General features: G+C 42.3%; 12 protein-coding genes across 12 annotated transcripts; 7 read left to right on the forward strand and 5 right to left on the reverse strand.

The window, feature by feature from the left end:
* Positions 1-71: 71 nt before the first annotated feature.
* On the forward strand, positions 72-2,549 carry V1512DRAFT_257656 (uncharacterized protein). Its single transcript, XM_066915273.1, has 6 exons — positions 72-350; positions 398-509; positions 558-887; positions 933-1,228; positions 1,275-1,419; positions 1,463-2,549. Exons 1-6 carry the CDS (start codon positions 142-144, stop codon positions 2,369-2,371), a joined length of 2,001 nt encoding a protein of 666 aa, XP_066773406.1. The 5' UTR covers positions 72-141; the 3' UTR covers positions 2,372-2,549.
* Positions 2,347-5,505, reverse strand: V1512DRAFT_233427 (PRP1 splicing factor, N-terminal-domain-containing protein). The gene is made up of 2 exons (XM_066914036.1): positions 4,910-5,505; positions 2,347-4,862 (listed from the first exon to the last, which is right to left on the reverse strand). The coding sequence occupies exons 1-2, from the start codon at positions 5,248-5,250 to the stop codon at positions 2,459-2,461; spliced, it is 2,745 nt and encodes a 914-aa protein (XP_066773407.1). The 5' UTR covers positions 5,251-5,505; the 3' UTR covers positions 2,347-2,458.
* On the forward strand, positions 5,320-6,845 carry V1512DRAFT_61830 (S-adenosyl-L-methionine-dependent methyltransferase). The gene is made up of 5 exons (XM_066918451.1): positions 5,320-5,842; positions 5,891-6,064; positions 6,113-6,250; positions 6,297-6,487; positions 6,532-6,845. The coding sequence occupies exons 1-5, from the start codon at positions 5,450-5,452 to the stop codon at positions 6,572-6,574; spliced, it is 939 nt and encodes a 312-aa protein (XP_066773408.1). The 5' UTR covers positions 5,320-5,449; the 3' UTR covers positions 6,575-6,845.
* Positions 6,396-8,423, reverse strand: V1512DRAFT_233434 (uncharacterized protein). The gene is made up of 7 exons (XM_066914037.1): positions 8,270-8,423; positions 7,828-8,222; positions 7,696-7,775; positions 7,429-7,646; positions 7,156-7,379; positions 6,999-7,107; positions 6,396-6,951 (listed from the first exon to the last, which is right to left on the reverse strand). The coding sequence occupies exons 1-7, from the start codon at positions 8,301-8,303 to the stop codon at positions 6,692-6,694; spliced, it is 1,320 nt and encodes a 439-aa protein (XP_066773409.1). The 5' UTR covers positions 8,304-8,423; the 3' UTR covers positions 6,396-6,691.
* Positions 8,387-9,042, forward strand: V1512DRAFT_61833 (uncharacterized protein). Its single transcript, XM_066918452.1, has 3 exons — positions 8,387-8,579; positions 8,631-8,743; positions 8,801-9,042. The coding sequence occupies exons 1-3, from the start codon at positions 8,531-8,533 to the stop codon at positions 8,906-8,908; spliced, it is 270 nt and encodes an 89-aa protein (XP_066773410.1). The 5' UTR covers positions 8,387-8,530; the 3' UTR covers positions 8,909-9,042.
* Positions 9,043-9,425: 383 nt separating this feature from the next.
* V1512DRAFT_257665 (P-loop containing nucleoside triphosphate hydrolase protein) lies at positions 9,426-11,058 on the forward strand. The gene is made up of 5 exons (XM_066915274.1): positions 9,426-9,644; positions 9,732-9,747; positions 9,797-9,849; positions 9,896-10,254; positions 10,305-11,058. The coding sequence occupies exons 1-5, from the start codon at positions 9,536-9,538 to the stop codon at positions 10,956-10,958; spliced, it is 1,191 nt and encodes a 396-aa protein (XP_066773411.1). The 5' UTR covers positions 9,426-9,535; the 3' UTR covers positions 10,959-11,058.
* A 182-nt stretch (positions 11,059-11,240) lies between these two features.
* On the forward strand, positions 11,241-12,140 carry V1512DRAFT_257668 (P-loop containing nucleoside triphosphate hydrolase protein). Its single transcript, XM_066915275.1, has 5 exons — positions 11,241-11,293; positions 11,338-11,373; positions 11,421-11,492; positions 11,544-11,746; positions 11,794-12,140. Exons 1-5 carry the CDS (start codon positions 11,281-11,283, stop codon positions 12,046-12,048), a joined length of 579 nt encoding a protein of 192 aa, XP_066773412.1. The 5' UTR covers positions 11,241-11,280; the 3' UTR covers positions 12,049-12,140.
* V1512DRAFT_257673 (uncharacterized protein) lies at positions 11,911-12,758 on the reverse strand. Its single transcript, XM_066915276.1, has one exon. The coding sequence runs from the start codon at positions 12,751-12,753 to the stop codon at positions 12,112-12,114; it is 642 nt and encodes a 213-aa protein (XP_066773413.1). The 5' UTR covers positions 12,754-12,758; the 3' UTR covers positions 11,911-12,111.
* Positions 12,759-12,874: 116 nt separating this feature from the next.
* Positions 12,875-15,714, forward strand: V1512DRAFT_257674 (P-loop containing nucleoside triphosphate hydrolase protein). The gene is made up of 4 exons (XM_066915277.1): positions 12,875-13,595; positions 13,642-14,767; positions 14,813-15,377; positions 15,432-15,714. Exons 1-4 carry the CDS (start codon positions 12,935-12,937, stop codon positions 15,588-15,590), a joined length of 2,511 nt encoding a protein of 836 aa, XP_066773414.1. The 5' UTR covers positions 12,875-12,934; the 3' UTR covers positions 15,591-15,714.
* On the reverse strand, positions 15,707-16,841 carry V1512DRAFT_202854 (uncharacterized protein; the record flags this gene model as incomplete). The annotated part of the gene is made up of 4 exons (XM_066913272.1): positions 15,707-16,427; positions 16,487-16,591; positions 16,644-16,662; positions 16,715-16,841. 4 exons carry the CDS (start codon positions 16,839-16,841, stop codon positions 15,707-15,709), a joined length of 972 nt encoding a protein of 323 aa, XP_066773415.1.
* A 220-nt stretch (positions 16,842-17,061) lies between these two features.
* On the forward strand, positions 17,062-18,244 carry V1512DRAFT_257677 (uncharacterized protein). The gene is made up of 2 exons (XM_066915278.1): positions 17,062-17,504; positions 17,582-18,244. The coding sequence occupies exons 1-2, from the start codon at positions 17,092-17,094 to the stop codon at positions 18,117-18,119; spliced, it is 951 nt and encodes a 316-aa protein (XP_066773416.1). The 5' UTR covers positions 17,062-17,091; the 3' UTR covers positions 18,120-18,244.
* Positions 18,245-22,468: 4,224 nt separating this feature from the next.
* V1512DRAFT_62069 (pre-mRNA splicing factor) lies at positions 22,469-25,545 on the reverse strand. Its single transcript, XM_066918454.1, has 3 exons — positions 24,168-25,545; positions 23,991-24,124; positions 22,469-23,944 (listed from the first exon to the last, which is right to left on the reverse strand). The coding sequence occupies exons 1-3, from the start codon at positions 25,441-25,443 to the stop codon at positions 22,667-22,669; spliced, it is 2,688 nt and encodes an 895-aa protein (XP_066773417.1). The 5' UTR covers positions 25,444-25,545; the 3' UTR covers positions 22,469-22,666.
* Positions 25,546-25,650: the final 105 nt, after the last annotated feature.

Below are 25,650 nucleotides of genomic sequence, written 5' to 3' on the forward strand. Positions count from 1 at the left end.
TTACGCGTAAATTAATGTTTAAAGACAGAACTCTAAACTCCCAACTTGATTCCCCGATCAAAATTAATATACGTCACTTCTGGCTAAACTACAACCTCACATCGAATATTTCAAATACTTCACCTTGAAATAATCCAAAAAATGGATCAGAAAGTGATTCAGTTTTTTCCATTTCGATCTTTTGTTGATTTATCATTTTTCCAGGCTTTGTCTACAAAGAAATTGAATGACTTCAAACTAGACCAGTCCGAGAAATTGGTGACCGGATTGTATTCGATACCTGTAGCGTTATCTTCCGGTTCCAACAATTTGGTGTCTTTAAATGGAGATTCATTTGAATTTAAAATAAGGTGAGTATTTGCTGAACTATATATTTTGACTCTAACAATCTGCGTAGCACTGTCGCTAGTAATGAATATATATCTAATGGAGTTCTTCTTAATTTCAATACAATTGACGACTTTCGAAATCTTGACAAAGGAAAATTAATTCAACAACAAGGACAAAAGGTATTTTAACCACTGTTACTATATTCAAGCAATATCTGACGATACAAGTTATGGAACTTGATAGTGAATGGCGAAATCGAGCTCACACCTTCAAAACTGTCGTCATTTTACTTAATTACATTTTCAGATCTGAAAAAATTTAAATTTTATTACTGGTTTGCATTTCCTGCTATTCATTCAGATTGGAATTTGGATTCGGAGTTTTTAGTGTCAAGAGTGAGCGAAGATGAAGGCTTGATTCTGGCAGAGATAGAAAAATGGTCTGCTACTGTGAATCCTAGTCAACGTGGATTCTTTCTCTTGCAAAAGTCAGATGATGGTTGGAAGGTTGGAAAACTTGATCAGTGGAACGATTTTTATGGATTAGATAATGGCGTTGTGAGTTGGAGTACTTATATTTTGTTTCAATTGCTAATGATATAGGTGACTGTCGGGTTTGCAGACCCGTCATCATCACCTCATCATCCAGGCTGGCCATTACGAAATTTTTTAACATATTTACAACACAAAGCGGTCCGAAATGTTAAAGTACTTTGCTACCGTGATCTATCCTACCTCAACACAGAGCATCGCAGCCTTTGGCTTTCCCTCAAATTTACCGGCACCGATATGAACAAACCGATTCGTGTAACTGGATGGGAGCGAATATCAATTGGAAACTCGGCAGCAAAACTTGCGCCGAAAATGGCAGATCTGGCTAGTCTTATGGATCCAAGAAGGTTTGTTGCAGCATTATGATTTTACTTGTCTGACTGGGTGTTGCAGACTAGCTGATCAAGCCGTTGATCTTAACTTGAAGCTTATGCGATGGAGGATAGCACCAGATTTAGACATTGACAAGGTGAAAAATACTCGGTGCTTGCTTCTTGGAGCGGGAACGCTTGGCAGCTATGTAGCTCGTGCTCTGATGGTGAGTTTGTTCAGAGTAATTGTTCGTTGACTGACAAGATTAGGCATGGGGTGTAAAGAAAATTTCTTTTATTGACAATGCAACAGTTTCTTACTCGAATCCCGTGCGACAATCGCTGTACACTTTTAATGACTGTTTCAATGGCGGAAAGCCAAAAGCCAAACAGGCGGCCGAGTCGCTGTCGTTAATATATCCCGGGGTAGAAAGCGAAGGCTACTCACTCAGCGTTCCTATGATCGGCCATCCCATTGCGAACGAAACTTCAGAGAAAATCGCTTATGATCAGCTCGTGGACTTGATTCAAAACCACGACGCAGTATTTTTGCTAATGGATAGTCGTGAAGCTCGATGGCTACCTACTGTCATTGGGTGTGCGTTGGACAAGATTGTTATAAATGCTGCGCTGGGATTTGATAGCTACGTGGTCATGCGTCACGGTTCACGAGAGTCTACAACAGACAGACTGGGCTGCTATTTCTGCAACGACATATATGCTCCGACAGACAGTTTAGCAGACCAAACACTCGATCAGATGTGTACAGTGACTAGACCAGGCGTGGCACTAATTGCCTCTGGCCTGGTGTCTGAGCTATTAGTGTCTATAGTTCAACATCCGTCTGGTCGTGCAGCGCCGGCAACAAAAGATCCAGATTCTGCAGATACAGAGACGTTTACTCACCCGCTCGGTATTGTTCCACATCAGATCCGCGGATTTTTACATCGGTTCGAGCAAATTAAAGTGACAGGACAGAACTCACCTTATTGTTCCGCCTGCAGCGATGCAATCATCGACGCTTGGAAGTTTGAGGGCTGGGAGTTTGTAAAAAAAGCGCTTAATGTTCGCAACTACGTTGACGAAAAAAGTGGTCTGGCAGAGGTGCAAAGGAAAGCAGACGAAATCACGGTGGACGAAAACTGGGACTTTGATGATGAGGAAAGCGAAGAATTTTGAATTTATAAATCTAATGCTAGTTATATACTACTGTACTAGTGCAACACTATTTTTCTGAACCCGAGACATGACATACTTTGTTACTTCCTATGGGGACATCTTGGCTGCCACCTCGATCAAAATTCCTTCCTTTGACTTTCCAAAATTATTAACATCCTTAGCGGCTTTAGTCCATTCCTCTCCATGATGTGGATCTGCTGCAATAAACTTAGAAATCAAATCTTGTCGTTCCTCTTCGGTACCGTATGTCTGCAGAAGTTTATATAACATCGCCCAATGATCACCAATATCCGCATCCGCTTTAATTGCTTTCTCAAACCACGATTTGGCTTTATCTCCTTTCCGTTCTGTCCAAAACAATCTAGCAATTGCTGCAATCAAAATCGGGTCGTTCTCGCATTTCTTTAAACCGTCAATCAGCCTGGGCTTGCGCTGAGTCCTCGGCTCCATAGAAACACTTTCAGACCAGATTGCACCTGACATTGGACACTCCTGCAGTGCTTTAGCAACCAAATTCTTAGCCTGGCTAATACTGTTGGCTCGTTTCTCAATTCTGATCCGCTCAAGCCAGATTTCAGATGTTTTCGGATTTGCAAGCGCGGCTCGCTCAAGTATAGATCGAGACCTGATGATGACGCCCTGTGACTCCTCTAGACGAGACAGCAGTAACCACAATGCAACAGATTTCGGACATGCTTTGGTGCCTGCAGTGAAAGCTTCTCTTGCCTGAGGAATGTTTTGCTCTGCTTCTAGAATTTGACCTTTGAGCATCCATAACTTTGGAGATTTTGGAAATTTTGTTAGCGCTTCAATGACTAGTTCTGTCGCTGCCGTTGGATTCTTCAATTGCCGTTCTAAAACAACACTCTTGACCCACACCCGCTCAGTACCAGCATCTTGCCGCGCCCGGAATAAAAGTACACGGGCACGTTCGTGCTCATTGTTTTGAGCTTCGATGTCAACAGCTGCGAGCCAAATGTCTTCGTCGTTCGGGTTATGTTCAAATGCCCGACTGAGTACTTCACGCGCACCTTCGACGTCAGAAATTGCCAATCTCTCCTTTGAGTACCGCAGCCACAAATCCTTGGAGCCTGGACATTGCGAGACCGCACTTTCTAAAATCTCAAATAAAGACTCTTTTGTGCCGTACAACTTCTCCAGATTGACAGCCTCGCGCCATAAAGTGCTGACCGTCGCAAATACACGCAAAGCATACGCATAGATGGCTCTCGCAGTCTCGTAACATCCTCTAGAAGCGGAATTTCTCGCATCATCTAACCAAACAGCTTCCTGGTCTTCTTCTTCCAATCCTTGTCCCAGCGTCGACCTGATGATTGCTTGACATGTAACGGCCGCGCCTTCTTTCTCGCACTTCTCGGCTTCCGCTATCCACTGCTCGCGATCAAGCATACCTCCGCGACGCTGTAGTTCGGAAATGCCTTTGCGAATGACCATCTCAACTTTGGACTGACTTCCGGCGTTTTCCTCTAACTTTGCAGCCGCTACCCAAATCTCATGTGACGTCCGAACTGCGAGCCGGGCCCTATTCAGCACTTTTCTTGCGTTTTCATTGGTTTCGAGACGCGCAAGTGCAAGCCATAACTCGACTGATAAAGGAATCAGATCAACGGCACGGGCAAGTAAGACTTTCGCGTTGTTAGGATCATCTTCAAGGTTGACGGCTTCTTTCCATAACGTCACACTTTGCGGTATTTTTTCTAAGGCTTTGCGAATTACTCTCTTCTTTGAAATTGTATCGCTTTCCAGCTTCACGGCTTCTAACCACACCTGTACGCTTTTCGGCACACTTTGGACTGCTCTTGCGGCAATTGCTCGCGCATGAGCTGGTGGATTTAGCCTGATATTTTCCAGCCAAACAGCTTCGTTCTTTGGGCAGTTATCACAACCCTGTTGAATTAGTTTGCGAGCAGCCGGTAGCCTGTTTGCTTGCTCTTCTAATTTCGCGATTGCAATCCATCCGTTCGCGTGCTTCGGATCGGTTTTGACGACCGACATGAGTAGTTCTCTGTGTTTAGCAGTATCAACAAACTCCGTATTTTTGCTCGAAGCGCTGGATAGCGAGGTTAAATAGCCTTTAGGATCGATGTTGGTTGAACCTGCAACGGAATCTGTCCCAGCCTGATCGAGACGCATTCCCAACATCTTGTCTTTGGCTTCTGAAATCTGCCTAAAATCAGTGATTGTGCCGTCAACAGACGAAACCGTTCCATCTGCGCCGTCTGTAGTATTGTCATATGAGGTTCCGTTTCGACCAGCAAGAACTGAATCAGGAACCGCATAAAATCGCCGTTCTTGCTGAAGCGCTTGCCTTCCTCGCCGGTTTTTGCCAGTCATATCTCCCACCTCGGGAATACTGGCCCATTCAGAATCAGAAACGGTAGACAACGCTCGTTTAAGGTCTGCGAATTGACTGGAAACTTTGGGATTCTTGCGCTCATATTCATCCTGTTCTAGCCGTTCCCGTGCTTCTCTATCAAAAAATTAGTACATTAACGTAATAAAACCTAAAACGTCTACCTCCTCGCTTTCCGACGCGAATCCATACGATCATCCACTTCTTGATAGATTTTATCCGCCTCCTCGTCATCTTCATCATACGCGCCCGTCGCAAACAGACCCTCATCGTTCTCATTATCGCGAAACCGCTCCTCATCATCATTCTCGTTTGGATCAACACCATTTTCGAGCGCCTCCGCCCGCTTTGCAAGAGCAGCCTTAATGGCATCCTCAGAAGGACCTTCTTTGGCTGGGCCAATATCTGATCGAGTCGTGAAGCCGGTTGCTCCTCGACCTAGTCCAGGAACATAGTTTTCAGGAGCTTGTTCATTCAGAAAGTCACGACCCGGCACTGCAAACATCGTTTTTGCTTGATGCTAAATGTAAATTGAACAAGGTGAGATATTCAAAAGATATTTCGAAGCGAATGCACAACTATTCCCCTAAACCCATGTGTAGAAACTGATTAGTCAGCGCAAAGTCCCACCTTGCACAGAAAAAAAAAACTTAAGACGTCCCAAGTTTTTGAACGCGGATTCACAAAAAGTTATCACGAACTCGATGGGAAAAGCACCAGCCCAGAGACACAATGCCAGTGCACGATCGGCAGGCGCTGCCCCGTCTGAAAGGTTGAACATCTTTAAGATGAACACCGGGTTGGGCCAACACATGTTGAAGAATCCGTTGATCGCGCAGGGAATTGTGGATAAAGCAGACATCAAACCGTCGGATGTGGTGTTGGAAGTTGGACCTGGTACTGGTAATTTGACAATTAAAATATTAGAAAAGGCAAGAAAAGTATATGCGGCCGAGATGGATCCTCGAATGGCATCTGAAGTCACGAAACGTGTTCAAGGCAAACCTGAGCAAAAGAAACTGGAAATTTTGCTCGGTGATGTTATAAAAGCAGAACTACCTTATTTTGATGTTTGTATTAGCAATACCCCTTATCAGGTTGGTTAATATTTGCATCTGTATAAAACAGCTTGTTGATATGTACAGATTTCCTCACCATTGGTCTTTAAGTTACTGAATCTCAGCCGACCTCCTCGCGTTTCTGTTCTCATGTTTCAACGAGAATTTGCCATGCGCTTAGTTGCAAGACCAGGAGATGCACTTTATTGCAGATTAAGCGTAAACGTTCAAATGTGGGCTAGCGTAACCCATGTCATGAAGGTGTGTTACAAAATGGTACCTGCATGCGAATCTCACTAACAAGCAAAGGTGGGAAGAAACAATTTTAGACCACCTCCACAGGTTGAATCGGACGTGGTCCGAATAGAACCGAAAATACCTAGACCGCCAGTGGATTTTGATGAGTGGGACGGTTTACTACGAATTTGTTTTGTGCGAAAGAACCGGGTTCGTAAGACATTATACGACTAAGGCCATGTTGCTAATATGCTAGACCATCTCGGCAGGATTCAAATCGACCGCAGTTATACAGATTTTGGAGAAAAATTACAAGACGTACTGCTCACAAAACGAAATTATGATGGATGAAACAGTTGCTATGTCTGATTTAATAGACAGAGTATTGACAGAGACTGAAATGAGCGACAAAAGATCAGGAAAATGTGACGAAGCAGACTTCTTGAAGTGAGTGCTAGATTTTATTTGGCGAAGAATGTGCTAACCGTTAGGTTGTTATATGCTTTTCATCAAGTCGGGATACACTTTGCTTAGTTTCTTTTTGAATTGGAGTTACTGTGGCAAAAGTTTACTAGCTAGCATTAGGAGCGCATGATCATTATGATAGTACGGTATACTACAAAGCTCATTACCCATATACAGCTACAACTTCTAACCCCTAGCCCACGGAGGAGGGGCATTTGACTTTTGTACTTGCTGTTGTGACGAGTCTCCGTTAGAATAGAATGGCAGCGCCTGCTGATATGGCCTAGGCGGACCACCTGGACCACCTGCACCAACACCTCCCATTGACGGCCGTTCACGACAATCCCGTGCAAAATGACCAGCATTGCCACATATTCTGCAAATCACGTTGGCTGTAAAATTTCGCTGATTTGGACAATCGTATTTTCTATGACCAAGTTCACCACCTAAATTTCAGTTAATAACAGCGTTGAAGTTATTTAACAAAACTTACAGTTTTGACAAGCCTGATTTTCGTCATCTCTCAGCGTTCCGTTCAGAGAAGCCAATTCCCTGAGCTGATTCCTTTTGAGATCATTCTGACCTTCGGGCATTGAAGCAGCCTAGTAACGTTAAAAGCTTGAAGTATCAAAGAAAAAAGTCCACCTTACGGTCTCAATAACTCTGTTCACAAGTTTGACAGCCTTCTGAATTTTGTCTTCAGTATCAGCTATGATGAGACAATGCAAATCTTCTTCAAGATTAGACTGATATGCCGCATCCGATCTTCCCTTGCCCTCTTTGACCGAGCCTTTGCCACGGATAGCAATCTTTGCACCTGATTCTTGCTCCATTTTCTTCAATGTGTTACCTCTAGGTCCAATCAACTGACCAACTGCAACGCAATTAGTTTCAGACTTCAAGATATATATGAGAAAACATACTAAAATTAATTTCGGGATAGTCATTGACGGGAACAAAAACCTTTTCTTGAGTTTTTAACGGTCGTCTGTAATCAGTCGGCGGTCTAAATTCTGGAATTGTCCTCATTGCCTTCTCGACCAGCTTGTGACGTTCATCTTCCAATTTTTGCCTGTATCTGAATTCACGAGTATTTACACGTTTTCCGTTCGCATCGTACTGAGGAGGAGGAGACGGAGATCTGATACGATGTTAAAACAACTATTTTTAGCTCAATCAATATAACATACCTTTCGCTATCTTTCGGAACAACGTCATTGATTCGCAGCTTCTGAGAAATTTCTTCGATACGCAAATTTAAAACATAAGCCTAAGAACGATTAGTTTTGTCACCAGTGAAGAAGCTAACACATGCACGTTACCTCGAGCTGTTCAGGGGTCATGTTGCCTGTGATCTTTGTAGGCATACTAATCAGATTTGCAACATGATTCTCTTCAGCAGCAGCCCAACGATTACGCTTTCGCTTTCTGGGAGCTTCATTATCTCTTTGAGGAGACCGACCTCGTCTATCTTCTGGAGGAGGTGGAGGTGGCGGAGGTTGGTACCTCCCATGATCTGGAGGTGGAGGTGGTGGTGGAGGATATGTCGAGTTAGAACTTTGTCCTGAAGGAGGCGGAGGTGGTGGATAATTATCATATGAAGATGGTGGAGGAGGAGGCTGATCTGAATTATAGCTGTAATAGGAAGAATCAGGAGGAGGAACAAAAGCATCAGGCATTCCACGCCTTCTTGTACCAAGAGGTATGTTGTTTGTGCCTTAATCGTGTTAAAGTAGATCATCAAATCAAATACAAACTCTTTACCAGTTGAGCCTAGATTCTGTGATAAATAAGACATTTTATCTGTGAAAGATTTTTATCTTTTGAATGGTGATGTTTGAGTGAGTATTGTGAAGGGAAGCTGTTTTTTTCAAAGTGGTGAAAGTTCAGATGGTGTAATATTAAGGGTATAAACGTCGCTCACTGGTACGTTTAAGTAGAGCATAGTTCAGCCAATCAATCTTTCCCAGTTAACGGCATACAAATCTCCATATTGGAAATTGTTTACACAATTTAAAAGGCAAGATGTCGTCGGGATTTGGTTTATCGGGAGGAAAAGGACGGTGCTATGATTGTGGGTTTCAATGTTTTTCTGAAGTATTATCGAATAATATTGACTGTATAGTATGGCTTGATGTTGTTAAGTGCAGTAACGATGTCGATAATGGAACAATGACAAGAGCTCAATGTCAAGTACCGCTTAGTGATTTTGTTGAATGTTTGCATCATAACCGTGAGGTATTTTAGATTGTGTTATAATTATGGTGAGTTGCACGGTACTAATGATTAAAATAGAGAGCAAGATTAGAAGAAATTCGACAGGAATTAATAAACAAGAACGGAGGAAACGCTTTATCACGACCACATAGAGGAATTGTTGCTCTTAATCAAGTTGAAGGTTAATACTGTATATTTGAAAGGGAATCATGGGTTGTACAACAGCACAATTGTGCGATATCAGAGAATATTGATTATAAATAGTCAAATATGATTAGAGATTCAAGCAAACTTGGGCGTATTTAGAAGATTAGTTAATGGTATATAGGCTATTGCACATTACTATTATAGACTATTGCATATCATTCAAAGTACTACTAAAGGACGGTGTCTGTGAAAGGCATATTTGTCACTGAGTATGAACAACCAGTTATACTTCCCTCAGTATTGTCTTTAGCCCTGTCTATTTTCCACTTTTATCACTACACTATACAACACAATGCTATACTGCAACATAAAGAAATTTTTAAAAAAGCAAAAATGCTTTTCGAATTCATTATAGAACGACCTTTTTTGTTGTAATTTATGCATAGTAGAGCCATAAAATAAATGCACAGGATTCCACACGTTTATGACATAACTGTTATGCGCAATAACTGACTCTGTGCACAACTGAAGTCTCAAAAATTTTTTTCGTTTTTCTTTGAAATCTCTTTTTTTCAACTTTCCATTGCCAATTTCACCGGTTTATATACAAATAAAGTGTATATAAACATTCTGAATCTCTTGAAACTAGCATAGTAATTGCCCATTATGGCTGACCAGCAACTCACCGATATCGATGGAGACCAGATCGAGTCTAACTACGATGAAGTCGTAGATAGCTTTGATGACATGGATTTGAACCCTGAATTGCTCAGAGGTATGTTTTAATACATAGTAATTGATGCCTGAAGCATTCGTTATCAATGTACTTTACTAGGTGGACCTGTTTACTAAATAAATCCAGGTATTTTCGCATACGGGTTCGCATTAATATAGAGCCATCTACACCAAGTTTCTAACATAGGTCAGTTTCGAAAACCCTTCTTCTATTCAGCAGCGTGCTATCGTTCCCGTTATTAAAGGTGAGAACTTTTATACACTCCGCTAATAGTGTTATTAACAAACTAGGCCGTGATGTTCTCGCCCAAGCTCAGTCAGGTACCGGTAAGACGGCTACCTTCTCCATCTCAGTCTTGCAAAAGATTGACCCCACTATTAAGCAGTGCCAGGCTCTCATTTTGGCTCCTACCAGAGAACTTGCTCAACAAATCCAAAAGGTCGTTGTTGCCATTGGTGACTACACTAAGGTCACCTGCCACTCTTGCATTGGAGGCACTGCCATCCGTGAAGATATCCCGATCTTGCAGGAGGGTGTCCAAATTGTCGTCGGTACTCCCGGTCGTGTTCAGGATATGATTCAACGACGATTTCTCCGAACCGACAATATTAAGCTATTCGTTCTCGATGAGGCGGATGAAATGCTTTCCGTGAGTGCTGAGTAAAAACCGCGATGTCTTTTCTTGTCTAACAAAATTAGCATGGATTCAAGGACCAGATTTACGACATTTTCCAGCTTCTTCCTCCTTCCACTCAGGTTGTCCTTTTGTCGGCCACCATGCCCAAGGAAGTTCTCGATGTCACCACCAAGTTTATGCGTGACCCCGTTAGAATTTTGGTCAAGAAGGACGAGTTGACACTTGAAGGTATTAGACAATTCTACGTTGCTGTTGAGAAGGAGGACTGGAAGTTGGATACCCTGACTGATTTGTACGAAACCGTTACTATTACACAAGCCGTCATTTTCTGCAACACCAGAAGAAAAGTTGATTGGCTCACAGAGCGACTGACCGCTAAGGACTTTACTGTTTCAGCCATGCATGGTGATATGGACCAGGCCCAGCGTGATGTCATCATGAAGGAGTTCCGATCCGGATCGTCGCGTGTTTTGATCACTACCGATCTGCTTGCCAGAGGTATTGATGTCCAGCAGGTTTCGTTGGTTATCAACTACGACTTGCCAGTCAACAAGGAGAACTATATTCACAGAATTGGTCGTGGTGGCCGATTTGGTCGCAAGGGTGTTGCTATTAATTTTGTCACAAATGAGGATGTTAGCGTCATGAGAGAGATTGAACGATTCTACAGTACACAGATTGAGGAGATGCCAATGAACGTTGCGGACCTTATATAATTGTACAGTGTCTGAATAGTTTTTTATGATTACGCGATTGCTTTTCTGAAAGTCGCTTCGTTTGTTTAGTTTGTGTCATTTACTTTCATTATTCCATCAAGGCAATTATAACGCGTAGACAAATTTAGTGTGGGATGTACTTCTCACCGTAGACGCATTCGTATCTGGTGTATACACATAATACAGTTCCAGCGTTTAGTGGTGAACATTTTAGGCGCCTTAGAGGATGCGGCTCAAATGCAGCAGCCAAACCTCGACAAGTTTTATTTGACTTTTCCTTATAGTGATCACAATTGATACTTCTACCTGTACTCGTATTGAAATGGCTCCGAAAGGTTGAGTAGTAGACTGATAGTTACAATTGATTACTAAATTGCAGTTTCTTTAAGACCTATCGTGATTTCAGGCCCATCTGGTAAAAGCCTTGAAATGTACTTGGTGTTTTGTAACTTACGAGCATAGGAACCGGAAAGTCAACACTTCTTAAGAAGCTGTTTACTGATTACCCTGATAGTTTTGGGTTTTCTGTGTCTCGTTAGTTGACTATAAACCAATAATGGGCAAAAAACTGACGTCAACTGCTAGATACGACTAGAAAGCCACGACCAGGTGAAGAAGACGGCATTTCGTATAATTTCGTTGATCGCGCTGCATTCGACAAGTTGATTGCAGATAACGCATTTTTAGAGCATGCTGAGTTTTCTGGAAACTGTTATGGAACGACCATCAAAGCTGTACAGGAAGTTGCGACTAAAGGCAAGACTTGCATCTTGGACATTGATATGCAGGTATATCCATATGACAGCTGGTTGTACAAGGACAAGCTAATATTTAGGGTGTGATTTCTGTCAAGAAGACTGATCTTAATGCAAGATTTTTATTCCTTGCTCCTCCTAGCCTTGAAGAATTACGATCAAGATTGGAAGGCCGTGGAACTGAAAGCAAAGATAGCGTTGAGAAGAGAATGGCACAAGCAGAGAAGGAGATGGAGTTTGCAAAGACTGGCGCTCATGACAAGACCATTGTCAATGATGACCTTGACAAGACCTACAAGGAACTTGTAGACTTCATTTTTGACTCTTCTGCTTAAAATTGTCTATCCGCCCGAGAAAGTGGTAAGAGTTTTGTAGATAAAAGTAGATACTTAATTTGTTCAATGCACCATTCGAAACTCCTGACCGGGTTCCCATTCTTTCAAGGCGTCTCTCACATTGACCCAATACTTCAATACAACCGTAGCCTTTCTAGCTTCAATTATTGAATTGCTGTTAAAAGCAGAAGCCACTGCCGTCTCCGTCTCCCGTATCCGGTTCTCAACCTCTTTTTTGATATCCAAAACTTGCTCTTCCGTTTCTGCCTCTTCGATGCGCTCCAGCAACTCATACACTTCCATTAACAGCGTCAGATCTTGAGGCATAGTCCTCCCAGTTTCTTCAGAAATACCATGTCCACCTAGATCCAACAGATACAGGGCACGACTTAATGGCGATACCAATGTTGAGTACGCCTTGTTCAACTCTGAAGACGCGCTCTCGTACAAAACCCTATCTTCCTCCGTCCTTGCAAGATCAGGATGTGTTTTCGACTGTAACCGTAAAAACTCTCTTCTCAACTCTCTTGCGTTCAAATCAAATGCTCCCTTTGGAGGTGGCCCATCGCGAAGCGTATCTGGAAACAGAGTGTAGTAAGTACTCTGATTCCGAATAGTATAAGCACTGAATTGTTTGTAAAATATCTTACTTCGAAATCGAACACTGGTAATCAATGACCGATACATAATACAATTATTTTTCATGTAATTAATTGCCTTAAATAACGTGGGGAAGATTATTATGGCGTATAAAATACAGTGTTACCCGGCTCCGTTGTCATCGCTACGGCGACTTGTTTACTTTCGTTGTTTACATCCAGTCTACTCTCGCACCAACTCATCTTGATTCCACTGTCCGCGTCAACACGCGGGTGCATTTGCTATTATGGAATATTTGAATGATAATGCTCAAGACGGCATCGTTCCCAATACACCAATGTCAAGAATTCCGCAACCAGCAGCAAAAGTGATGCATACAGGAACACTGTCTCCTCTTAGTAATCGCAACAGGTCTCAGGAATCGTCGGTGCTTTCTGATATCAGACCGGAAATGATTAACAATGCACCTCCAAAAATGCAACTACCTCATTCGGCCTTGCGAAAACCTCCGGGCTTGAAATTCAATAGTACCACGAGCTCGCTTCAAGCTGCCAGAAAGCCACCGACAACAGACATCTACACTGACCGACGGGCTGTGTCGTCTTTAGGTATGTCTTCTAAGAAACTTGGATTAAACTCGACTTTTGCCACAAATACAACTACTGGGCAAGCTTCAGTTAGACCAAAATCGGCCAGCTCAGTCCGGGCTCGGGGTCCCACTGTAAGGGACACCAATTCATCTGTCAAGCAAACTAGTGCTCAAGACGAAGACGTGTATGCTCCTAAAGGAGGACGCATACTTTCTGTCAATAATAACATACACAATCAGCCATGGGATATGAAGGGAAGAGTCGAAACGATGGAAGCAAAGTTTGAAGAACTCACGTCGCGACTGTTTTCTGAGCAGAACGCGTCTGGTACAAAAATAGATGAGTTAAAGCAAAAAAGTGAGCACTTCTCATGATTTAGGTGTCACCAATTCTGACAATTTAGTATCAACGTTAGAGACAGAACGGGCTTCTTCGGAACTTAACTACAGAAGACTACAAGGCTCGGCTGCAGATTTGCAACAGCAAATCAGGTCACTTACTATGGATCTTGAAGATCAATCCCGCAGGTCGCGAGCTGAGAGAGAGGATCTAGAGCATAGTCTTAATCGAAAATTTGAAGGCGAAAAGCGTACATTTGCGGAAAGAGAAGAGGCCCTCAAACGGCAAAGCAAATTGGACATTGAGACTGCTGATCACACCTGGAAACAACGGATAACTGAACAGGAGAATAACTTCAAACAAGAATTATCTCGTGTTATCGCCAATCACGATGCTGAACGTAACAGACTTTTGGTACAAATAAATGATCAAGAAGAAAACTTGAGAAGTCAATTTGAAATTCAAACCAGAGAGTTGCATGTTGAAATAACAAGATTGAAGTCGGTAGCCGATGAGGAGCGTTCTTCAGCAGAGGCAGCTATTACAGCCATCAAAAACAATTTACTGTCAACAGAGAGGTCACTAGCGGAACTTCAATTTCAGCTTGACGCGGAACGTCGTCTGACTGAGTCTTTAAGAAGCAGTATTTCGGAGTCATCTGTGACTTCAGTGTCACTAAAGACCACAAATAGCAGCCTGCAAGCACGCATCAAGTTGTTAGAAGATTCTCTTCTTGAGCGGGACCAGACTATAGCTGCCGCTAACTCCAGTCTCGCAAATGCATTAGAGTCTGAATTACTGATCAAGGAAAAACTGCAAAAAGAAGAAACATTTCGACGAATCCTTCACAATCAAGTTCAAGAACTTAAAGGAAATATCCGCGTATTTTGCAGAGTGCGCCCACTAAATCAAACCGAGCGAGATCCTGCTCAGATCGAATACCCGGATGTCACGTCAGATGGGCGCACCCTGGATATCACTGGACCGAGCTCTGAAAGTGCGATCGGGACAGCGATGGGCACGGTCACTACTAAAACTAGCTCATTTGCATTCGACAAGGTGTTTTCCCCTGAGTTTACCAACAAAGAAGTCTTTGACGAAATTTCGCAGCTAGTGCAGAGTGCTCTAGATGGATATAATGTTTGCATTTTTTGCTATGGGCAAACCGGTTCTGGAAAGACCTATACCATGTATGTGCGAGCTGATTTTAACAACAACCGACTAACGATATTAAGGTCATCAGAGGACGGAATGATTGCCAGGGCAGTTGATCAAATCTTTAAATCCGCTGCAGCTCTGGAAGAACGACACTGGAAGTATGATGTTGAAGGACAGTTTCTGGAAATATACAATGAGAACATTAATGACCTGCTTGTACGATCAGATGACTTTGACAAGAAAAAACTGGATATGCGCAATGATTCCAAAGAGGGTCGCATTATAATACCAGATTTGACAACAGTGAAACTTGCTTCTCAAGACTCTGTCAAGAGCATGCTTCAACTTGCTTCAAAAAACCGCTCTGTAGCTGCCACGGCAGCCAACGAACGTTCTTCCCGGTCGCATAGTGTGTTCATTCTTACCATTCGCGGCTATAACAGCTCGACTAGTGAGAAGTGTGAGGGAACATTGAATTTGATTGATTTAGCTGGTTCAGAAAGACTTATGCATTCGCAAAGCACAGGTGACAGGTTGAAAGAAACAGTTGCGATCAACAAAAGCTTGAGTTGTCTGAGAGATGTAATCACGGCGCTGGGGTCTTCCAAGGAAGGAAATCATATTCCATACCGAAACTCAAAGGTGACTACAAAATGTGATGCTCTATATCACAGGTGAAAACTAACGAGTTCACAGTTGACATACCTTCTGCAATATTCTCTAGGAGGAAATTCGAAGACTCTGATGTTTGTAAACATATCTCCACTGAAACAGCACCTACCAGAAACGATAAGCTCATTGCGATTTGCAACCAAAGTCAACAGCACTCATATTGGTACTGCGCGCCGCCGATAGTAAGGCCAGAAACTAACTTTTAAAACTTATTATTGAATTAAAACTTTTTGTGCTGTACAGGGTGGCTATAAAACAGTTGACGACGAAAGCCATGAATATAAATATTTAATCCGTGTCTAACCGTCTTTTTCTATAACAGAGACTTTTGAATTACCGTATTTTCCCGCTATTTTGACACCATTAGATTCGCCTGTGCCGGACCAAAAGTAGACATCCTTGAACCTGCTGTCTTCTTCTGGTAGTCCCATACTTGATCTAACCTTGCTCACTGCATCTCTGAGCTTCAACGCCACGGCAGATCTTAATGACCGCGCTTCGGTGCCATCAACGGATATGTGCTTGAGTTTCTCCCACTTTATCCTATCATCTGCAAATACAATGTCATCTATAGCTGAGCCAAACTTGATATTCAAAGGCAGCCTCTTCTTTTTGCTAAACCTCGGGAATATGACCGTACGTGGAACATACTTATACGATTCCCGATCTTCTGGAAAAACATCTTCTAGACCGTGATGAAATACAGGAACCACGATCGGCATTTTTTCGGCTTCCAACAGTACACGCGAAACGCCCCAATGAAAATACTTCATTGTCGTCTTATGGGGAGGGTAAGCTTGATGCACCAAAGACTCGGGGAAAATGTGGACCCATTGGGGAGGAAGATCGCCGCTCGGAAAAGGGTGCGTAGCTGGAGTGATCTCGGATGACTTAGAGAGAGAATTGCGTATAGACGGCGATAGAAGCAAAATAGCAGAATCTATAGCTCCTTGGTAAGGCCCTACACCAAACCGACGAGTTGACAGCACTTGACCCATTGAAAAAAAGTATTCCGTGAGCCTTAATATGACTGTTAGAGTTCTATCATCGATGACAATACAGTTATAAATGTCACGAACTTCGTAGTAAAACAAATATTTTCTGCACCAAGAGACCAGCGTAAATATTTCGGATCAGTCATTGAACGTAACGGAAGTAAACCCCATAGTAACGGGTCATCGATACTGTTAGTGTGAGTATGAAGATGCAATTGTATGAATACCGACAGAAACATACACAGAGATGTGATTTGCAACTGGAAACAAAATAAGCATAATTGATCATTCATAATAAACGCATTCACCGACCTGTGAGAACTCCTCGACCTTCATTCCTTGCTCTCTTTAGTGTTTCTTGAAATCGTTCTACTCCAGATACTTGTACATTATGGAAGCCATTTAGAAAGGAACGCGACAGAATACCAGTCAAAAGCATTATAGTACGACTTCCTAACTTCCATAATAACCTATCTCGAGGATATTTATTTAGAAAATTCAAAGCGTTGATAATAGTTGAATCTTGCATACTATTTGTTCTCCGTATTCGACGAATTTAAAAAATTAATTGAGTTTGCGATGATTACGCTAATAGAGTCCGGGTAACCTCTATTGTATTAATCCCATTACAATATCCATCCCTAGCTTTTATCTGGGATCTTCAGAACACTTCCGAGAAATTAAAAAATATGGAGAAGTTTTCCCAATGGCGAGATAAAGGAACAGGAATCGCTCCTTTTTTACCTCATCCATCTTCAACATTCTCTTCCTCTGAATCTTTTGTTTTGCTGAAAATTTTAAATGTTTTACTCGCAGTTGTTTCTTGTGTACTAAAACTAGTAGTATTAATACCTTACACACTTATCCACATCACATTTATTGTGCCTGTCTTTGGTCAGACAAAATTCAGACAAGTTTCACTCAAAGTAATCCTTTTGGTCGTTGGTCTTTGGTTTTGGAACATTGTGGTCGATGGAACACGCGTATCATTTTGGAGGTTAACAAATGGTTTAGCTGTACAGAAGAAACAATCACCACGACATGGAGATATAATTCTTTCAAACTTCGTGTCGCCAATTGATCCTTTAATTTATTCGGCTTTGTAAGTGAATGTACTTTTGGTGATCTTGTGTTTTTTTAAAAAGATCTCATTTTGGCCAGCTACTGACTGATGTTTAGGTTTGATCCAATATTTGCTGTGCCAGATAGCGATGGCTATATTAAAGTGATGTCTCTATTCAAGGTTTCATTGCTTGCAATGAAGTTGCCGGAAACATCATTGGATAAGCCAGGGAGCATAAGCTTTATAGACCTTCAACGTTTAGCTACCAAGTCACACAAGGTCATCGTTTTATTTTGTGAGGGAACTACAACGAACGGACGCGCAATGCTTTCTCCAAACATCAAGGACAATCTGAGTACTCGGGAACTAGCTATTGCTGGGGCCAGAGTATTTCCTGCGTCTGTCAAGTATTTACCCCAGGATATTACCACGCCATTACCACCAAGGTCATCTATTCACTATATATTAAGAATAACCAGCCGCTGGAAAGCATGGAATGTAAGGCTGCACATGGGTCCCGCTATGAGTACCGATATTGAAGATCTTATAACAGCTTGCACAGATGGAATATGCAGGCTTGGAAGAATTAAAAAGGTGGAACTGAATGTGAAATGCAAGTCAGATTTTGCGAAGGCATGGAAAAAAAACAGATAGAGATATGTCCTGTAAGAATTGCTAAATATAGTGGCCGACTTTTACGTTGAGAATGTGGTGCATGAATTGAATTTAAGCTAAATCGAGATAGACTAATTAATTCAAAATTAAACCATAGATAAAAATTCAGCCGCACGTACGTCGGACGCGTCGCGTACGTTAGACGCGTCGCGTCTAACGTACGCGACGCGTTGGTCGCAAAATAAACACTTTCTTCCCATGATTATTACCCCATCTACAACCTTCAGACGAGTGAATTCAATATATATATTGGTATGCATTTTACACGATTGTAGCTATATCCACTTACCTTTTAGTTAATATTTTCACTTATGAGTCAAACTAGTATTCCGCCAATACCCACTAACTTGTTGTTCGCGGTGTCCCGACTTAATCCTGATCAACTTTCGGAGGACATTTCGCCAGTAATTGTGGACGCATTTGCTGCAGCGATGGAACAGGTGCTGGCTGAATCACTCAGTCAGTCACCGGCTGTTTCATTACCTGATGGTGACAATTTTATCGCTGCAATAACATACGGTCTGCATCGAATGATGGAAGATTCGTTGCATGATCTTGTGTGTTGCTCTGTGACAGATTCTATTCACGAAAGAGTCTCTCAAGCCAATGCTGCTTTGCCGTTCCGTAATCCTTCCATTGCGGAAGATATCACAGGCGTATCTGCTGCCGAGCTCCGCATGTCAGTAGATACATGCTATCCACCTCCTGATGGTGGTTCCTACCGAACCATTGACGACGGGTTTCTAGCCGTTAATAAATGGGCCTCTAAACATGGCTACGGCATTAAAAAGAACGAAAAGGCTTCTAATCGTCATTCGGCACGCTGTTCGTTTGGAGGACCGACTTCAAAGGGAGGGCCTATAAGACACAGTCGCAGTCGCAGGACCAACTGCAAGTTTACTGCAGCGTTTGAGCGACTCAACGAGATGTCGCCTTGGACCTTCCGGGTTATTCAGCCCTTACACAATCATGGTCAAACGGAACAGTTGAGTCTTAGTGCTCATCGCAAAATATTGCCGAGCGACAAAGATAACATAGAGTTGTACTGGCGTGCAAGAGTTCCACCCTCTGCCATGCACCGCATCTTTGTTATAGAGGGTCGCAATTATCTATTGCACGATATTTATAACGAGGTACAGAGGATTCGAACAGCGCAGAATGGTAGGATGAAGGCGACTTCCGCAGCTTTGTATACACTACAGACAAAGGTGACAATTACGAGCGATCTTCCTGATGAAAGCTCAAAATACTTCTACCGTTTAGAAGTAAACGACGCAAATCGCTTGCGTTTTCTGTTCTGGGCACATCCTTTGTCAATCCGTATGCTGGCTAAAAACTCGGCTGTCTTGTTGATGGATAGCACTTATAAAACCAACAGGTACGACATGCCTTTGTTGAACATTGTTGGCGTCGATAGCGCAAATAGGAACTTCTTCGTTGGCTGTTGCCTCTTGTCGAGCGAAAATGAGCAGAGTTACTTTTTTGCGGTAAGGTCACTCGCAGAGCTCTGTGACAAGGTCGGTGTAAAGCCGAATGCTGTGGTAACAGATAAAGATCACGCATTGAAGCTCGCTCTACGTGAGATCTGGCCTGACGTCCCACAGAGAATCTGCGCATGGCATATGTTTAAAAATATAGAAGCGCATTCTACAAAGAAAGCCTTTGATACTGGAAATCAAACCGTTGCCTCACAGGACTCACTTGATCAGCGCCGAAAAGAATTTCTTGCTGAGATGCGTCAGGTGGCTGCAGCAAACACTGCTGCTGAATATGATACGCTCTGGGCTGGCCTGAAAGCCAAGTATCGACAGCATGAGACATTTATGTCTTATATTGAACGAGAATGGCATCCTTGCCGGGAAGACTGGTGTCACGCTTGGGTCAAGGAATATAGACTCTTCGGCCAAACCGTGACTTCCCGCGTAGAAGGTGCTCATTCAAAAATTAAAAGCGTTCTTTTGACGGCAAATAACGACATAGATACGATTGTTCTTACGTACGATACGATAATTTTAGCGGATTATCAGCAGTACAGAGGCGTAATTGGGTACCGTCGGATTGCACCTCGACTCGACCATGTCGCTGCGCCTGAGTTAGACGGAACTTTGTTATCCCAAGTGTCTTCTGTTGGTCTTGACAAAATGCTTGAGCAGGTGAAGAAAGCTCATGACAGGACTTATACGTCAATGTGCTCGAATTCATTCACGTCGACATACGGTCTGCCTTGTGCGCACGAGCTACGTCGCAGATTTGAGAATAACGATCCCGCACTCAATATTGACGATGTTGATGAGCATTGGAAAATGCGAATGCCGGGTGCTGTATCCATTTCGGAGCTGACAGTCATTGACGACATGGAGTGGCTACTTGCCGTCAAGCCACCGAATGATGTTGCAGCCCGGGGGAGGCCGAGAGGCCCAACAAGGATCACGTTGGATCATTCTGCTGGACTCAGTAGTTATGTCGAACGTCAGACCGACGATTTCCAGCTCAATCAACGGGAGCGTTCTTTATTCGAGCATGTGCTCGTGTAGACGACCTTCGTGTTGTCAGTTTTTTTGTATATATTTTTATTTTTTTATTTTATTCTCTTGTTTATTTGGTTTGTTTTGTTCATTTATTCCTTTAATTGTTATGTTTATTATGTGTCACAAATATTAAAGGTGAAGGTGATTACGCATAAACGTTCTCGAAAAACGTAAAAATAAAAATAGCAGTGACCGCAAAAGTGCCAGAGTGTCCTGTATTTATACCAAAATATAACACTATACCATGCCGTTAGACGTCATCTGGGATCTGAATTTCTGATTGCTGGGTAGTGGAAACCTTTCATATAGGACTCCTCACGCTTCGTTCACACTCTACAAAAAGGATAACAGCAATTTCTCGAGAGTACGGCATTGCTACTTCGAACGCTTGCGCGAGAATACCAGTTACTTACTACTGTTACCATGTAGATACCCGGGACAGACTCGGAACAGGATTTGGAACGGGGCTTCGTGATGTACCTCAGTGTGGCAACTAGAAACCGGGTTAAAATGACGCGCGTAAGGGCGTTAGACTCGAAACGGGAAACCGATACTTTGAGAGCAAACGACGAGGGGATTTCGAGTGGGACGAAAGTAGCTTTGTGGCGTTCTCCACGTACGCGTGGTCCCTGAGCGCCGCACCGTGGCTTGGGACGTATGAACCTTAAGTTTGTTCAGGGGTAGTGTGAAAACGCGCAAGTTGCGATGGATTTCAGGGTTTCAGGGTCGTAAATATTAGAATTATTGATTTTTAATGAAAAATGTATTTAATTGCTATTTGTTGTAGATAGTTGTAATGTTGCTTATAGCACAAATCTCGTAAATCTTTGATTAGTTCTCTGTTACAACTACAACTTTGTGAGATTTCTTCTCACTTGTAGGTTGAATAATAGACTTTTTTAGAATGCTTTAGTACGTAGTATTACTCTTGTAAATCGATAAACTCCTTAATTAATATTCAATTTCCCAAGTCTCCTGAACTAAATAGAGTTCTGGAGGTTTGAATAGGGTTCTGTCTTTGACCTTGAATAGCTCACGCAATTTCTAACTTAGAAATTCGGCGTTCTGAGATTTCTACAATCATTTTGATACGTTTTACATTCAAATACGTTAACTTTTGAGGTCGTAGTGTTAATCAATTTACCACATTAGCTTTGAATATTGAGCCTCATGACCTCCTGACTGACCCCTGACCTCCTGAATTATACCGAAGGTTTGATTGCCTCATGATTTCTCACACTGTGCCTTTATATCCTCAAGCTACTACAAGATAAACATCAACGGTGTATTGGTCTTACTTAAATTTACGCATCTACTCTGAGCGACGACGCCGGTTCTGCCTAAAGGTTAACGTAATAGTGCTCGTAGTGTTAGAGTCTGTAAATTCAACGTTCGTAACACTCTGACGTCTAACATAAGAAGGATTCCCACTGCCAACATTCTTACTCCTCACGCTCAAGATCCTTGATTTGTTCTGAGAACTCTCTAATATATTGTCATTTATTATTAGTATCTACTTCACAAACAATAGCTCCCCAGACCCTCGTTCTTACACAGCAGGACACACGTCACGCAATTGATTATACATTGATAATTTTGTAAAATATAACAACAGTATTCCTTTTAATATTTCACCTTATTAGAGCGTATTTGAGCATTTTCAGAATGTATAGTTGTCAAATGAAATGAAAGGGTTCACCGTAGGCACCGCGGAGTGTCCATCTAATTGCATTATAAAAATCAATCACCACAAGATCTCTCAGATCAGTCGTAACCCTAACCACACATGTTCAACCGACTATTCGCAAAACAATGTATATTTCAACAACCATTGAGATTCTGCCAACAGTGAACCCAGTTTTGACTAAATCTAGCTAAGAAGGCGCGGTGTTACGAGCACGTTTCACGTATTTTAGTAAAAACTTTGAGTTTAGTTATTGGCAGTCAACCCTTAATAGCACCAAGAGGTTTCACAACATAAGATCAATAACTCCTTAGTCAGCCAGCCCTGAGATTTCCACTATTTTCCAATTCAGCAGCTTTATCTAAGTCTTTCTGTTTATAAAAGTGAGGTGAAACTTCCACAAGCCACTGCGGCTGAATTGACATGCAGTTCCGCATAAATTCTTTGCTGGTAAGTACCAGCTCATGATACAGAATCCATTTTGGTTTTTTTTTAAACAGCACGCTAGAAGGATGGATACTGACGGTTTGAGCCGTCTTGACTGTTTTGTAATTCTCTCCGTTTCGGGTCAATCTTGCAGTGTTGGAAAAAAAACCTGAGGTTATTGATTTTTGAATATTGAGAACACCATTTTCTTGTGTACCGCTTGATGACAGTGTAATACCTACCCTTTCACACAACCTCGAGAGCTGATCTCTCACATCTCTTGCTCTTGCCAAACTTTTATACTGCATGAAGTGTTCGGCAGCCCATGCCTGCGAATACTCTGTATCAACCCATTCATTCCAGACCTCTAGAAGACTCAAATGGTCGCCACCCGGTCTTGTAAAGCTCTCCTTACTTTTGTCAGCATGCAACTTTTTATCTTTTGGGCGGTAGAATAGAGAGGAAGCTTCTCCTAACATCGATATAATTGACAGCACTTCTTCGACGCAACCGTACTTGTCGCTGGCAATAATAGCTTTTGAAAACATCGGATCTGTCGGAAATTCTGCCATTTGACGACCTATTTTCGTCAATTCACCTCGATCGTTCAATGCGCCCAAAGCATACAAGTGCTCTAAGGAGTGCACTAAAGTATCAGTTGGAGGAGCGTCCATAAAATCAAAGTTTAATAAGTCGTTGATTCCAAGGGACATCAAAAGCAATACGACACTTCCTAGGTTTGTCCTTTGAATTTCTGGCGTCGTATTTGGTGGCAACTCATTAAAGAACGCCCATTTGGTATAAAGCCTGAAACACTTTCCAGGCCCGACACGGCCTGCTCGTCCCGCACGTTGATTAGCAGAAGCCTGTGAACATTGCGTAACAACAAGAGACTCCATCCCACTTCTTGGATTGTAAACATTCTCTTTTACGTAACCCGGGTCAATAACATATGCAATGCCATCAATCGTAATTGATGTCTCTGCGATATTTGTGGCCAAGACAACTTTTCTAGCATTTTTTGGAGTTTTCTCAAAAATTCTTGCCTGTTGATCCGATGGAAGATTTGCATAAATTGGACAGACCAGTAAGTCTTTAATTTTGTTGCCTAGTTTGAAGCATATATCCTGTATGTTCTCTTGCATTGTCTCAATCTCTTCTTGACCCTTATGTCGTTAGCAATTATAGACCATCAAAATGTAATTTGCTCACAGTTAAAAAAACTAAGATATCGCCATCCTGGCTTGACGTGTGAATTTGAAAGACTGTGTTCACAGCCGCCTCCAAGTAATTTGCCTCTGGTTGGGGGGTATAGTAAATATCAACGGGATATCGGCGCCCAGGAACTGCCACCATCAGCAAAAACATCTATTAATGCCAAAGACATACTTTCAAAAATCGGTGCATCATCAAAGAATTGGGAAAATTTCTGAGCATCCATTGTAGCCGATGATATCAGCAGTCTTAAATCTTTACGATACCGTGCAATATCTTTCAACAGACCAAAAAGTATATCTGTATGAAGCGTCCGCTCATGTGCTTCATCTATCATCAGCGCGGAATACCCTGCTAACTCTGGATCGGTCAAAAATTCTCGAAGAAGCATGCCATCTGTCATGTATCTCAACACAGTTCTATCCGACGTTTTATCTTCAAACCGAATGGAATATCCAACTTCATTACCAAGCTTGACGCCCATTTCTTCTGCAACTCGCTGAGCTACGGACATCGCAGCGACTCGGCGCGGTTGTGTACATCCAACCTTTTTCCCGTCCTTTGTGTATCCCGCCTCATGGAGATATTGAGGCAACTGGGTGGTTTTTCCGGATCCAGTTTCCCCAACAATAATAAGAATTTGAAAACTTTCAAAGGCTTGCAGAAGATCATCTCGATAAAGGTAGATTGGCAACGACTTTCGGCTTTGCTCCATGGATAGTGATCGCACTTCAGCTTCCTTAAGCTGAGCATTTAAATCTTCCTGTTCTTTACTGAGCATCTCGCTAACCTCCAACAAGAAATCCACTCGTTGGTTGTCATCTTCAATAAAGTCATGCGATCCAACTTCATTATCAGCTAAATCGGCAATTTTTTTGGTTGGTCGAGCACTGGCTCGTCGAGCTTGATCTTCCTCCCATTGCGCTTCATCAGTAACCAATTTTCGCTTCTTTTCACTGCCTTCACTGTAACGTTTATACATAGATTCCTGCTTTTTTTTCCGATCAATTTTCCCCTTCTGTGTTAAATAATCTTCAGGCATTTGATAACCTTGATAGCTTGTATCAATGGTCATTCGTTCTTCAGCAATACGTAAAATTTCTTTGTTGTACTCAGCTTCGTCTTTTTGTTGTTTGCTCAAGTTGATACCCTTCATAAGTAGTTCGTCATCTTTCACTTGTTGGCGAAGTAAATCAAGCTTTTGTTGCTCTCGTCGACCAAGATAAACTTCTCTTGATCGCAACCGCAGTTCTGGAAGTTCAGCCGTCATTTCCCGTTCGCTTTTCGCGTTATTGCGATCAGACAATTCCCTTGAGATCTTGTCTTGTCCTCTGTGGTGTCTTTGCCGTAACCGTGCAGCCAATTCATCTCGCTCTTTACCATCCTTACGTCTTTCCTCTTCAGAATCCACCAATTGATCGGACAGTTTGCCTAATTCGTTTGCAGCCATACTTGTTCGTGTGAGTCGAAATCTGCTTGTGCCGAACTATATCGCGAAAGTTAGTGTATCACGTGACTTACATGTCATGTTTAGATTTTCACAAGCATTCGCGAGGTCGATCAGCGCACAAATCGCAACGGATCTTTAAACGCAAGGCTTTTATATCAAAATCAAAATAAAGCTTGTTTTAATAACTATTAAGCTAATTTTTTGCAT

Source organism: Lipomyces arxii, assembly GCF_038497795.1.
Source record: "Lipomyces arxii strain Phaff 12-163 unplaced genomic scaffold V1512scaffold_2, whole genome shotgun sequence".
NCBI classification, from domain to species: Eukaryota; Fungi; Ascomycota; class Lipomycetes; order Lipomycetales; family Lipomycetaceae; genus Lipomyces; species Lipomyces arxii.

Coding starts and splice junctions, on each gene's coding strand:
- V1512DRAFT_257656 (XM_066915273.1), top strand. CDS start 142: ATGGATCAGAAAGTGATTCAGTTTTTTCCATTTCGATCTTTTGTTGAT. Junction 510..557: donor TTCAACAACAAGGACAAAAG/GTATTTTAACCA, acceptor TGACGATACAAG/TTATGGAACTTGATAGTGAA. Junction 1,229..1,274: donor AGTCTTATGGATCCAAGAAG/GTTTGTTGCAGC, acceptor TGGGTGTTGCAG/ACTAGCTGATCAAGCCGTTG.
- V1512DRAFT_233427 (XM_066914036.1), bottom strand. CDS start 5,250: ATGTTTGCAGTGCCGGGTCGTGACTTTCTGAATGAACAAGCTCCTGAA. Junction 4,863..4,909: donor TCGCGTCGGAAAGCGAGGAG/GTAGACGTTTTA, acceptor ATTTTTTGATAG/AGAAGCACGGGAACGGCTAG.
- V1512DRAFT_61830 (XM_066918451.1), top strand. CDS start 5,450: ATGGGAAAAGCACCAGCCCAGAGACACAATGCCAGTGCACGATCGGCA. Junction 5,843..5,890: donor TTAGCAATACCCCTTATCAG/GTTGGTTAATAT, acceptor TGATATGTACAG/ATTTCCTCACCATTGGTCTT. Junction 6,065..6,112: donor GCGTAACCCATGTCATGAAG/GTGTGTTACAAA, acceptor TAACAAGCAAAG/GTGGGAAGAAACAATTTTAG.
- V1512DRAFT_233434 (XM_066914037.1), bottom strand. CDS start 8,303: ATGTCTTATTTATCACAGAATCTAGGCTCAACTG. Junction 7,380..7,428: donor CTATCCCGAAATTAATTTTA/GTATGTTTTCTC, acceptor ATTGCGTTGCAG/TTGGTCAGTTGATTGGACCT. Junction 6,952..6,998: donor AAATCAGGCTTGTCAAAACT/GTAAGTTTTGTT, acceptor ACTGAAATTTAG/GTGGTGAACTTGGTCATAGA.
- V1512DRAFT_61833 (XM_066918452.1), top strand. CDS start 8,531: ATGTCGTCGGGATTTGGTTTATCGGGAGGAAAAGGACGGTGCTATGAT. Junction 8,580..8,630: donor AAAAGGACGGTGCTATGATT/GTGGGTTTCAAT, acceptor TTGACTGTATAG/TATGGCTTGATGTTGTTAAG. Junction 8,744..8,800: donor GTTTGCATCATAACCGTGAG/GTATTTTAGATT, acceptor TGATTAAAATAG/AGAGCAAGATTAGAAGAAAT.
- V1512DRAFT_257665 (XM_066915274.1), top strand. CDS start 9,536: ATGGCTGACCAGCAACTCACCGATATCGATGGAGACCAGATCGAGTCT. Junction 9,850..9,895: donor TATCGTTCCCGTTATTAAAG/GTGAGAACTTTT, acceptor TTAACAAACTAG/GCCGTGATGTTCTCGCCCAA. Junction 10,255..10,304: donor AGGCGGATGAAATGCTTTCC/GTGAGTGCTGAG, acceptor TAACAAAATTAG/CATGGATTCAAGGACCAGAT.
- V1512DRAFT_257668 (XM_066915275.1), top strand. Junction 11,374..11,420: donor CGTGATTTCAGGCCCATCTG/GTAAAAGCCTTG, acceptor TTACGAGCATAG/GAACCGGAAAGTCAACACTT. Junction 11,493..11,543: donor TTTTGGGTTTTCTGTGTCTC/GTTAGTTGACTA, acceptor GTCAACTGCTAG/ATACGACTAGAAAGCCACGA.
- V1512DRAFT_257673 (XM_066915276.1), bottom strand. CDS start 12,753: ATGAAAAATAATTGTATTATGTATCGGTCATTGATTACCAGTGTTCGA.
- V1512DRAFT_257674 (XM_066915277.1), top strand. CDS start 12,935: ATGGAATATTTGAATGATAATGCTCAAGACGGCATCGTTCCCAATACA. Junction 13,596..13,641: donor AGATGAGTTAAAGCAAAAAA/GTGAGCACTTCT, acceptor CTGACAATTTAG/TATCAACGTTAGAGACAGAA. Junction 15,378..15,431: donor TTCCATACCGAAACTCAAAG/GTGACTACAAAA, acceptor ACGAGTTCACAG/TTGACATACCTTCTGCAATA.
- V1512DRAFT_257677 (XM_066915278.1), top strand. CDS start 17,092: ATGGAGAAGTTTTCCCAATGGCGAGATAAAGGAACAGGAATCGCTCCT. Junction 17,505..17,581: donor CCTTTAATTTATTCGGCTTT/GTAAGTGAATGT, acceptor ACTGATGTTTAG/GTTTGATCCAATATTTGCTG.
- V1512DRAFT_62069 (XM_066918454.1), bottom strand. CDS start 25,443: ATGGCTGCAAACGAATTAGGCAAACTGTCCGATCAATTGGTGGATTCT. Junction 24,125..24,167: donor TGATGCACCGATTTTTGAAA/GTATGTCTTTGG, acceptor TGATGGTGGCAG/TTCCTGGGCGCCGATATCCC. Junction 23,945..23,990: donor ATATCTTAGTTTTTTTAACT/GTGAGCAAATTA, acceptor TAACGACATAAG/GGTCAAGAAGAGATTGAGAC.